This window comes from Schistocerca nitens, chromosome 1, assembly GCF_023898315.1.
Source record: "Schistocerca nitens isolate TAMUIC-IGC-003100 chromosome 1, iqSchNite1.1, whole genome shotgun sequence".
Taxonomy (NCBI): Eukaryota; Metazoa; Arthropoda; class Insecta; order Orthoptera; family Acrididae; genus Schistocerca; species Schistocerca nitens.
The window spans coordinates 1,249,269,196-1,249,282,052 of record NC_064614.1 but is presented as its reverse complement, the minus strand read 5'-3'; the positions used below and the strand labels follow the sequence as shown (position 1 = coordinate 1,249,282,052).

The 12,857-nt window shown below is 45.4% G+C and overlaps 1 protein-coding gene across 1 annotated transcript in view; it reads left to right on the top strand.

Moving 5' to 3' along the window:
• LOC126233923 (trichohyalin-like) overlaps nucleotides 1-12,857 on the top strand; it is a 109,424-nt gene that overhangs the window by 64,843 nt on the left and 31,724 nt on the right. The window contains exon 4 of the mRNA XM_049942894.1: nucleotides 6,307-8,300. Coding sequence (XP_049798851.1) covers nucleotides 6,307-8,300 — 1,994 coding nt within the window. The remainder of the gene's footprint in view (nucleotides 1-6,306; nucleotides 8,301-12,857) is intronic.

Sequence of the window (12,857 nt, the reverse complement as noted above, 5' to 3'; positions counted from 1 at the left end):
TTTCCTTTTGGGATTATGAGAGCGATAGCAGTAATGAGTTCTTTGCTGAGTGAATGAGAAGACTTCATGGTCAATCGCTAAGCACCATAGATCAGATGTAGAATGGTAGTCAGTTGCAGTTTTCTTGAATATGCAAGCCAAAGGTTGGTATCAGCAAAATGATGCTCAGGAAGGACCAGCAACATCTTGGAACAGCCAATCCAGTACATGAAACATTTTTAAATTCATGAAAACCATACAAAATCTGAATCTACCTAAAAAAATTGACATTGTCAGTAGAGACAGAGGTACTTCTTTTTTATGAAGTCAATGTTCTAACCAAATTAAACCGCAGTTGGTCCAGGAGACTGGAGGACCAGCAGAGGGGGGGGGGGGGGGGGAGTATAGGACACTAGCAGAAAGTTATTACAAAAAGCAGATAACTGTATGCATATCAATGACTCAACACTTCTGCTTCATAATATTAGTGGTCTTTAATCCTAAAGTATTTACATTCTGCAAGAACTTTCCTATGACATTTATACCACATAGTTTCTTTTGTGATTTGTATTATCTGATATCTCACAGAAGCATTATCAGCACAGATTCAGCAGTACTACAGCGATACTGGCATCCTTATGTAAGTAATAAGAGAAATGTAACCTTAACCAGACTGGAATAACTTTATATCTCAGAAGATAAATAGATGATATCAGCGTCCACAGTTGGTATTACATTTGTGACTCTGATATTATTCCATGTTATGCAAACTTATCCAGTCAGTTGAGCAATTTTCACTAATCACAGCATATGTAAGAAAGCATGAATATGAATTGTGGTCAACCTAAAAATATTAAAACACATTTAACAAACAAGTTAACTCTTAAGATCCCCAGAATTACTACAAATAAACTGAATGACCAATAAAAACACAACCAGAAAATATAAACCCACCAGTGATCCTCTAAGTATGAAGCTTAAGGAGCACGAAAACAATGCATGTTAAGAATATTAATTATTTGCAGTACCAGCAATGATATGACACCAATGCATGGTTAAAATCTGGGACAAACAACTGCCAGAATATTGGACTGTAGCTACTGTGTATCAGTTTCAAAATGAAAAAGAAAAAAATTCATAGCTAGAGTGATATCCCTCTTTGATTGCACATCAAGTCTAGTCAGTTTTGTCACTGTAGATATAAAGTTGGACAGAAACTAAGAGTTTCCCAAGGAGTTTATAGACCGTGGAGAAGCTAGCGCTCCATCTTCAGGCCACAAGTGACCCATCAGGACCATCTCACAACCGTGTCAGCCTCAGATGAGGATGCGGATAGGAGTATGTGGTCAGCACACCACTCTCCTGGTCATTATGATGGTATTCTTGACCGAAGCCACTACTAATCAGTCGAGTAGCTCTTCAACTGGCATTACGAGGCTGAGTGCACCCCGAATTTTTTTTTTTTGTGGTTTTAGGGCGCACAACTTCAATGGTCATTAGCGCCCTGACTACGTTAAGAATGCACCGTGAGGCACAAGTTTAAAACAACAACTAAAAGGGAAAACACGATAAAAGACAGACTGACAGGCAAAGGATTAAAAAACAGCATCATCAAATATCCTTAGAGAGGTTTGTCAAATTGATAAAACGAAGAACGCGAGCACCTGCTCGTGGGTCATCCGCTAAAATGGCATCTAAAGTACATGGCAGGTTAAGATCTAGACGCAGTGTGTTAAAATCCGGACAGGACATTAAAAAGTGGCGGACCGTCAGCAATTGCCCACATGGGCAGAACGGCGCCGGCGCAGCCGTCAGCAGATGGCGATGGCTGAACCGGCAGTGTCCAATGCGTAACCGGGCCAAAACGACCTCCTCCCGCCGGAAGGGCGGGAGGAGGACGTCCAAGCCGCGGGAAGAGGTTTCAAGGCCCGAAGCTTGTTGTCTGTAAGTGCAGCCCAATCGGCATGCCACAGCGATAAAATGCGCCGACAAATTACCCTGCTACAATCCGACGAAGGGACACAACAAGAAGCTGTCCGAGGCTGGAGGACCGCAGCCTTGGCCGCGGCATCTGCAGCTTCGTTCCCAGGGATACCGACATGGCCAGGAACCCACATAAAGCTAACCGGAGAACCGACGTCCACCAGCTGCTGAAGAGAGCGTTGGATCTGGTGCACGAAAGGGTGAACTGGATACGGATCACTGAGGCTCTGGATGGCGCTCAGGGAATCGGAGCAGATGACATAAGCAGAATGTCGGTGGCGGCAGATGTAAAGAACAGCCTGGTAGAGGGCAAAGAGCTCAGCTGTGAAGACCGAACAATGGCCATGGAGCCGGTATTTGAAACTTTGTGCCCCGACAATAAAAGAACACCCGACACCGTCACTGGTCTTTGAGCCATCTGTATAAATGAAGGTCATATTGATGAACTTCGAAGTTCAACAAAACGGGAGTGGTAGACCGAACCGGGGGTAGCCTCTTTTGGGAGCGAGTTGAGGTCAAGGTGAACGCGGACCTGAGCCTGGAGCCAAGGTGGCGTGTGGCTCTCGCCCACTCGAAAGGTTGCAGGGAGTGAAAAATTAAGGTGTTGAAGGAGGCGACGAAAGCGAACTCCAGGGGGTAGCAGGGCAGAGACATACAACCCGTATTGACGGTCGAGAGAGTCGTCAAAAAAGGAACGATAAGACGGGTGGTCGGGCATTGACAGTAGCCGACAGGCATACCGACAAAGCAGTATATCGCGCTGGTAGGTGAGTGGCAAGTCGCCAGCATCAGCATGAAGACTCTCTACGGGACTAGTATAAAACGCTCCGATCGCAAGTCATAAACCCCGATGTTGTATGGAGTTGAGGCGGCATAAGATGGATGGCCGTGCAGCGGAGTATACGAAGCTCCCATAATCCAGCTTGGAGCGGACGATCGACCGATATAGACGAAGCAGGACGGTTCGATCCGCTCCCCACGACATACCACTGAGAACACTGAGGACATTTAAAGAACGGGTACAACGGGCAGCCAAATATGACACATGTGGAGACAGGCTAAGTTTCCTGTCAAATGTAGGACGTAAAAATTTTGTTGTCTCCACGATTGGGAGAGCAACGGGACCGAGTCGTAAGGACGGTGGGAGAAACTCTTTGTAGCGCCAGAAGTTAATACAGACCGTCTTCCCGGCAGAAAAACTGAAGCCATTGGCGACACTCCAGGAGTAAAGACGGTCAAGAGAACGCTGAAGACAGCGCTCCAGGACACGTGTACACTGCACGCTGCAATAGATGGTAAAATCGTCCACGAAAAGGGAGCCTGATACATCAGCTGGGAGGCAATCCATTATTGGATTGATCGCGATGGCGAAGAGAGCGACGCTCAAAACTGAGCCCTGTGGCACCCCATTCTCCTGGTGAAAGGTGTGACAGGACAGAACCCACACGTACCCTGAACTGTCGATCCATTAAAAAGGAACGAATAAAAAAGAGGGAGGCGACCGCAAAGGCCCCATGTATACATGGTGCGGAGAATGCCCGCCCTCCAACAGGTGTCGTAAGCCTTCTCCAAATCAAAGAACACAGCCGCGGTCGGGCGCTTCCGCAAGAAGTTATTCATAATGAAGGTCGACAAGGTAACCAGATGGTCAACAGCAGAGCGGCGCCTACGAAATCTACATTGTACATTGGTAAGTAGGTGTCGAGACTCGAGCAGCCAAACCAATCGAGAGTTAACCATTCGCTCCATCACTTTACAGACACAGCTGGTAAGCGAGATGAGTCGATAACTGGAAGGCAAGTGCTTGTCCTTCCCCGGCTTAGGAATCGGGACAACAATAGACTCGCGCCAGCATGCGGGAACATGTCCCTCAATCCAGATGCGATTGTAAGTACGAAGAAGAAAACCTTTACCCGCAGGAGAAAGGTTCTTCAGCATCTGAATATGAATAGAACCAGGCCCTGGAGCGGAGGACCGTGATCGGCCAAGTGCGTTTTCGAGTTCCCGCATGGTGAATGGGGCATTATAACTTTCACGATTCGAGGAGCGGAAGTTAGGTGGCCTAGCCTCCTCTGCCTGTTTGCGGGGAAGGAAGGCAGGGTGGTAATGAGCGGAGCTCGAAACCTCGGCGAAAAAGCGGCCGAAGGCATTGGAGACATCCTCAGGGGCCACAAGGACGTCATTCGCGACCGTCAAGGTAGAAACTGGTGAGTGGACCTTAAGTGCCAGATAGCCGGTGCAGGCTACCCCAGACAACAGAAGGAGTAAAACTGTTGAAGGTGCTTGTGAAAGCAGCCCAGCTGGCTTTCTTGCTTTCTTTAATAATACGACGACACTGTGCACGTAATCGTTTATAATTGATACAATTCGCCACTGTAGGGTGGCGTTTAAAGGTGCGTAAAGCACGTCGACGAGCACGTAAAGCGTCTCTACATGCTGCGGTCCACCAGGGCACCGGTTCGCGACGTGGAGAATAAGTAGGGTGAGGGATGGAATATTCAGCAGCAGTGAGAATGACTTCCGTGAGGTGTGCGACCTGACGATCGCAGCTTGTGAAGGTTTGATCCTGAAAGGTCGCCCTGGAAGAGAAGAGCCCCCAGTCTGCTTTGGAGATGGTCCAACTAGATGAGCACAGAGAGGGGGTATGCTGCAGGAGATGGATAACACACGGGAAGTGGTCGCTCGAATATGTATCAGAAAGTGCATACCACTCAAACCGGCGCGCAAGTTGGGGAGTACATATAGAGAGGTGTAAATGGGAATAGGTGTGAGATGTGTCCGAAAGAAAAGTAGGGGCGCCAGTATTGAGGCAGACAAGATTGAGCTGGTTGAAAAGGTCTTCTAACAGGGAGCCCCTCGGGCAGGATGCTGGAGAGCCCCAAAGGGGATGGTGGGCATTGAAGTCGCCAGTTAACAAAAATGGTGCAGGTAGCTGAGCAATAAGTTGCATCATGTCTGCCCTGGTAACGGCAGATGACGATGGAGTGTAAACGGTACAAGTGGAAAATGTACAAGTGGGGAGAGTAATGCGGATGGCAACTGCCTGCAGGCCGGTGTGCAACGTGATGGGATCGTAGTAAATATCATCCCGGACCAGCAAATAACCCCTCTATGAGACGGGATACCTACCACAGGGGGTAGGTCAAAACGCACAGAGGTGTAGTGTGCCAAGGCAATTTGATTGCATGGGCGTAGCTTCGTTTCCTGGAGGGCTACGACGAGTGGACGGTGCAAGCGGAGCAGCAACTTCAAGTCCTCTCGGTTGGAGCGAATGCTGCGAATATTCCAGTGAATAAGTGCCATCGTAAGAAGAAAAGGAAGATGAAAGAAGGGGTCACCTCTAAGGCCGCTGAGGGCCTGGCTTCGAGCGAGCACTGCCGCCGCTGTCGGGACATAGGGGCGAACAGAAATAACCTCGTAGCCTGCCTTGATGCGCGATGGCAGCTTAACACTATCGAAGGTCAAGGAAAGTGTCCGGGTCGGTACAAGTTCATTGTTGACCTTTTTCATGACCCTATGGACAGCCGTCACGCTCTGCTCAGCGAGGAAAGATTGAATCTCCTCGTCAGTCAATCCGTCGAGGGAGCTAGTATAGACCACACCACGAGACGAATTCAAAGTTCGGTGAGCCTCCACCCGGACAGGGAACGTGTACAGGAGTGTGGCCTGAAGCAGTTTTTGTGCCTGAAAGGCGCTCTCAGTTTCTAGTAGTAAGGTACCGTTACGCAACCTGGTACAAGATTTGACAGATCCGGCTATGGCATCTATGCCCTTCTGGATAACGGAAGGGTTGACAGAGGAAAAATCCTTTCCGTCCTCAGAGCGAGAAACGACGAGGAACTGTGGGGCAGGCGGTAGTACTTTTGTCACTGGTGGCTGGTCATGTTTCCGTTTTTGGGCAGAAGTCGAGAGAGATGGAGTGAAATCCATTGCGGAGGAATCCCCCGTGATTGCCAGCATCTCCGATCGCGCTCCTTCCTTGTGGGGACCCTCTCAGAGGGCACTCCCGCCTTAGGTGAATGTTTACACCTCAGGTCACACCTCCCGAGAAACAGACGGAGGGACCAATCGGCATGGTCAGAAGGTATCAGCTCAGGCAATCACCCCTCCCTGGGCCTGGCCTTTCCCAAGGGGTACGTCCGTGCCTTACATGTCTACCCAGGGCGGGGAATTACGCATTACCCCGTCACCGGCTACGCGTGCGAACGCGTGGGTCGGCCTTCAGGCACGCACAGGGAGGAAGGAAGAAGAGGAAAAAGAAGAGAGAGAGGGAGAGAGAGGACAGACTGTCTCAAACGCCGAGGCGGAGACACGAGAAGAAGGCAACGAGAAGAAGGCAACGAGAGGAAGGCAACGAGAGGAAGGCAACGAGAGGAAGGCAACGAGAGGAAGGCAACGAGAGGAAGGCAACGAGAGGAAGGCAACGAGAGGAAGGCAACGAGAGGAAGGCAACGAGAGGAAGGCAACGAGAGGAAGGCAACGAGAGGAAGGCAACGAGAGGAAGGCAACGAGAGGAAGGCAACGAGAGGAAGGCAACGAGAGGAAGGCAACGAGAGGAAGGCAACGAGAGGAAGGCAACGAGAGGAAGGCAACGAGAGGAAGGCAACGAGAGGAAGGCAACGAGAGGAAGGCAACGAGAGGAAGGCAACGAGAGGAAGGCAACGAGAGGAAGGCAACGAGAGGAAGGCAACGAGAGGAAGGCAACGAGAGGAAGGCAACGAGAGGAAGGCAACGAGAGGAAGGCAACGAGAGGAAGGCAACGAGAGGAAGGCAACGAGAGGAAGGCAACGAGAGGAAGGCAACGAGAGGAAGGCAACGAGAGGAAGGCAACGAGAGGAAGGCAACGAGAGGAAGGCAACGAGAGGAAGGCAACGAGAGGAAGGCAACGAGAGGAAGGCAACGAGAGGAAGGCAACGAGAGGAAGGCAACGAGAGGAAGGCAACGAGAGGAAGGCAACGAGAGGAAGGCAACGAGAGGAAGGCAACGAGAGGAAGGCAACGAGAGGAAGGCAACGAGAGGAAGGCAACGAGAGGAAGGCAACGAGAGGAAGGCAACGAGAGGAAGGCAACGAGAGGAAGGCAACGAGAGGAAGGCAACGAGAGGAAGGCAACGAGAGGAAGGCAACGAGAGGAAGGCAACGAGAGGAAGGCAACGAGAGGAAGGCAACGAGAGGAAGGCAACGAGAGGAAGGCAACGAGAGGAAGGCAACGAGAGGAAGGCAACGAGAGGAAGGCAACGAGAGGAAGGCAACGAGAGGAAGGCAACGAGAGGAAGGCAACGAGAGGAAGGCAACGAGAGGAAGGCAACGAGAGGAAGGCAACGAGAGGAAGGCAACGAGAGGAAGGCAACGAGAGGAAGGCAACGAGAGGAAGGCAACGAGAGGAAGGCAACGAGAGGAAGGCAACGAGAGGAAGGCAACGAGAGGAAGGCAACGAGAGGAAGGCAACGAGAGGAAGGCAACGAGAGGAAGGCAACGAGAGGAAGGCAACGAGAGGAAGGCAACGAGAGGAAGGCAACGAGAGGAAGGCAACGAGAGGAAGGCAACGAGAAGAAGGCAACGAGAAGAAGGCAACGAGAAGAAGGCAACGAGAAGAAGGCAACGAGAAGAAGGCAACGAGAAGAAGGCAACGAGAAGAAGGCAACGAGAAGAAGGCAACGAGAAGAAGGCAACGAGAAGAAGGCAACGAGAAGAAGGCAACGAGAAGAAGGCAACGAGAAGAAGGCAACGAGAAGAAGGCAACGAGAAGAAGGCAACGAGAAGAAGGCAACGAGAAGAAGGCAACGAGAAGAAGGCAACGAGAAGAAGGCAACGAGAAGAAGGCAACGAGAAGAAGGCAACGAGAAGAAGGCAACGAGAAGAAGGCAACGAGAAGAAGGCAACGAGAAGAAGGCAACGAGAAGAAGGCAACGAGAAGAAGGCAACGAGAAGAAGGCAACGAGAAGAAGGCAACGAGAAGAAGGCAACGAGAAGAAGGCAACGAGAAGAAGGCAACGAGAAGAAGGCAACGAGAAGAAGGCAACGAGAAGAAGGCAACGAGAAGAAGGCAACGAGAAGAAGGCAACGAGAAGAAGGCAACGAGAAGAAGGCAACGAGAAGAAGGCAACGAGAAGAAGGCAACGAGAAGAAGGCAACGAGAAGAAGGCAACGAGAAGAAGGCAACGAGAAGAAGGCAACGAGAAGAAGGCAACGAGAAGAAGGCAACGAGAAGAAGGCAACGAGAAGAAGGCAACGAGAAGAAGGCAACGAGAAGAAGGCAACGAGAAGAAGGCAACGAGAAGAAGGCAACGAGAAGAAGGCAACGAGAAGAAGGCAACGAGAAGAAGGCAACGAGAAGAAGGCAACGAGAAGAAGGCAATGAGAAGAAGACAAGGGAAAGAGTAAGGAAGACAGTGAGGTGGAGAAGAGCAAACAAAGGAACCAACCGAAGGAAGGAAGAAACGAGAAGTGAAAAAGCAAAATGACCGAAAAAGAAGTCGTGGAACCGTCCGTCTCCAGACGCAGGCGCTAACTACCCCCTTGAGGGGGAGGGACTCCTTTTAGTCGCCTCTTACGACAGGCAGGAATACCTCGGGCCTATTCTAATCCCCGGACTCACAGGGGGGCTCCCGAAAAATGGCAACAGTGCTTGGCGGCCTGGATGGTCACCCATCCAAGTGCCGGCCAAGCCTGACAGCACATAACTTCGGTGATCTGACAGGAACATGTGTATCCACTGCGGCAAGGTTGTTGCCCTGGAGAAGCTAACAGCAACATATTCTGAAATTAGTAATCGATGTTTACAGAAAGTGCCAAAGAAGTTATGACCTTTGAAGGCATCAGAAAAACCTATGAATGCACCTGTATCTCTTGCAATGTTAGACATACAAACTTAGGACTTCATCCAAAATTAGTGAAAATTTTAAAATTAACCTTTATACACATGAAATATGAAGTCAAGTCTCGAAGAACAATCGGAGCCATTTATGATTAAAACAAGGTGATGGTCTATCATCCTTACTCTTCAGCCGTTTGTAATACTTAGTGAATAATACAATGAAAACCTTAAGAAAATACAAATTGGAACCAAGAAAGATCAAGCACTTCAATTTTTTGGGATTTACAGACTATTCAACATTACTTGATATTAATATGAAGTCCAGAGACAGAAAAAATATAGCACAAAATCAGGATCCGAGATATCCTGGAAAAGAATGTGATGGTAAAACATTAGTAAAATAAGAAACAGAGGTGAAAATAGTGAAGTAATTTGAGTATCATATCTAGGAGAAATTATAACATACAACTTTATCAGAAAATCTGCTTGGCAAGAAAAAACCAATACAATTAAACAGCTCAAAAACTAACATGGTCTACATTAAAAAATAAAAAAACTCGAAACAAAATTATGACACTGCAGTGACTTAAGTGCAGAACATACACAAGTTAAAAAATTTTAAAAGTCTTTCAGAGACTCAGAACCCCTAGATAACACTGCCAGACAGTATTTCTATAGTTGAAATAGCTGAGATAAAACCAAATACTTAAATATAGTTAGAGAATATAATACTGTAACTCTTTGTTTTTTAAAGCAATTAATCTGGAAATCCTATAACTGATAGTTGTGTCTAAAATATTTACTTCCCTTTATATGCCTTAGCTGTTTATTCTGGGACAGCTCTCTTATTCTTCCTCTATAGCCTGAAGTTGGCTTCCTTCACCTTGAGATCACATGTGTCATTTGTGACAGCACACCCTAACACCCTCATCAATGATATGATTTAGAGGGGGGGAAAATACCAAATGAATTGCTACCTCTGTAAAGTATGTTCTATGCTGTCAGTCAGGGAACTGATGAGTATAAATATCCTGACACCAATGTACCATGCTGTTTCACTCGATCCTAACATATGGCCCCATATTCTGGGGCCACAGTTCTGAGTCCAATAAAATATTTAAGCTTTAAAATAAAGCTGTCAGGATAATGTTATTTAAAAAGCAAAGAGACTCTTATTACGAAGTGTTCTGAAAACTAGGTATGCTTCCACTTCCATGCCAGTACGTATTGGAGATACTAAGCTTTACCAAGCTAAATATTGGCTGCCTGAAGCAGAATCTGGAGTATCACCAGCATGAGACTGGAGGGAACTACTTCGTGACAGTTTCCTCATTCCACAAAATTATATACTGATAGTGTAAAATGTATGGGAATTAAAGTTCATAGTCTTAAACCACTAACCATAAACAAAAAACAACCCAGAATATTAAAGTAAGGCTTACACCAATATTATTAAAATACTGTTTTTATGACTTACATGAATATTTTGAATGTGATTTTTTATGTAATATATTTGCACACTTACCTTTCTCTACTTAAATTTATCTTTTAAATGTAAATTTCAATAAGGCCTAACTATCTGTTAAAAACTGATCTATTTGCATGTACTTATATTTATCCAGTAAATCTTAACTATTGTATAAATTACATAATGCTTATGTGTAGTTAATTTGATTTTAAATTTAACCACAAGTTTTAATTTTTAATTAGGCTTTGTTGACCTTAATTTTGAACAACTTGAATATACTAGTACAATATCCTGTAATCTATAATTATCATACAGTTGTGTAAGTCTCAATGTATTTAATTTGTTGTTATGTATTTTTTAGATGTTTAACAAGTATAATGACTTGTTCCATATCATGTAGTATTCTGCACACAGAATGATTCAGTGGATCAATAAATAATGAATGAATGAATGGAATTCTTAGACACTGAACACTACACCCTCAAATTTGTAGTAACTAAAGCTGTTAACAACCAGAGTGTATAATTTTATCTGAGAGTTTTACTTTCATTTGTTGCCATGTGTTGGTGATAGGGCATGTAATGCTGCTTTTACATTTGCAACTGTGCTGCAATCTTGTTCCTCTTTGCAATGCCTTTTCTGTCATTCCTGTTGTAAAAGCCAACTCCTGGTTCTTCACCTGTGTGGATCAGATACCGAAGTACACTCAAAATAATTGCAATTTATTTGTATATTAAACTTATGTCAGTAGCGTTTACAAAATTATTATAAATATTGTAAAACAATGAAATGATACAGTTACTGCTCTATGTACCTTCATTATCGTTGTTGATTCTTCCATGGTCTAGGATTTAAATTATCATCTTAAATCTACTTATCTTTAGGCCTAAGTACCAATAACAATATTAATAATAATACTAATAATAATGATAAAACTTGCCCTTGTTACTTTACATACTGGGCTTGATAATACGAATTTCAGTTTCTGAACTTTGAACAAAAACAATTTTTAACAAAGGAATGACCGTAGTACAAAACAACCCTAATCATGCAAGTGATCGGGTTTTATTAAGTTACTTGATCAGAAATCTCACAATCAAAAAATAAATTTATGCAATGAAATTCTGGGCAGAACAGTACAGGATTGGGTTGCTATTGATGTTAAACAGAGACAAACTAAAATTCTTCAAACTAGAGAGAAACACATGAAACACACAAGATTGTCGACAACTACTTAAAAATAATTACAAAAGACAATAGACTATACTACACATAAACACGATTGGCTAGATTACTTGAACAGCCCCATCAATACGCTTCTTTTTTTTAATTATACTCGCCCAGGTGTCCAGGTTATGATCTTCACATTTATCTGTGACTACTACTGATACTCGCGGCACCCGCTAGCGGTTACATACCTGTAACTGAAACATAGTCTCGCCTGAAACATATTTTGAACAGGAAGACGGAATCGCAATGGAAACGTATGTACAAAATTAATGTTCTCCCGAAATAAAGGAGAACCTTATCATACACTAATATATCGTACTCTCTACCACAAAAGTAATGGGAAATAAATAATAAATGGAACGAATCCCACATCGAACTTACAGAAGTACAAAAACAGCAGAGAAAACGACAAGGATATGAATATCGGTGTGTTATTCCTCGTCGTCAGCAGCCTTCAGTACACTTTCACTTTTTGAAAGTCTCAAAAAAAACTTCCGATGCTCACAAACCTGACACTGGTTAGCAAAAACTGTAACTGTGCATGGCGCGCCCAAAACACTCGCTCGTGATCCCAAGGAATAATCTTATTCGCTCAGACTCTGCCTTCCCGATGCAGTTGGTATCTCCAGCACAATGTACTTCATGCGCTCTTCAGACGGAGGTCTCAAATCACAACAACAATTGACAGCGAGCTTTAGTTCGGGTCGTCATCTGTTATCGAGTATCTAAATTTACGCAGCTCATTGCGAACTCGTCCTGTAAAACACACTCATTAAATATTAAATTAACGTGGCCTCCATCGACTTCTACTTGGTGTACATGAGGTAAACCAGGGATACACGGGGAGATGGCCTGTAGTTGTTCTACAGTCCGCTTTACAGAGCTGTCGGTCAAATGGTAGGTAGTATTGTGAGTGGATGTTGCTGCTGCAGATGACTATTTGAACTAAAAGTAAGTATTTTCTGCGATTTTAGTTTTCAGTATACCATGAAATTGTGTAATAAGTGGTAACCTTCCATTTAAACATAACTTAGGCTTAGAGTAGCGACAGAAACGTTAGAGTTGTTAAGGTCTAACTGCATAGCGGTCTCTCCCGGCTGATCAGGAGGGACAGCCACAGCATTATCGCAGTGGATGGCCATCCCATAAACATGTATTTTGATAACCTCCGAATTTTTTTCAGGTGCCAACTAAGTACACACGAAACGCCTGCTCTTCTAGTGGATCATGTTACGAAAATACCGTAAAATTATGATAACGTAAGCCACGATGGTTATTATGTGAGAAAAGCTTCCATGGAATTTAATATCACCTGGAAAACTCTTGAGAGAAAATTAAAGAACGTCTGTGATTCCAAAATTCCAATGGATCTTTGTTCTTGT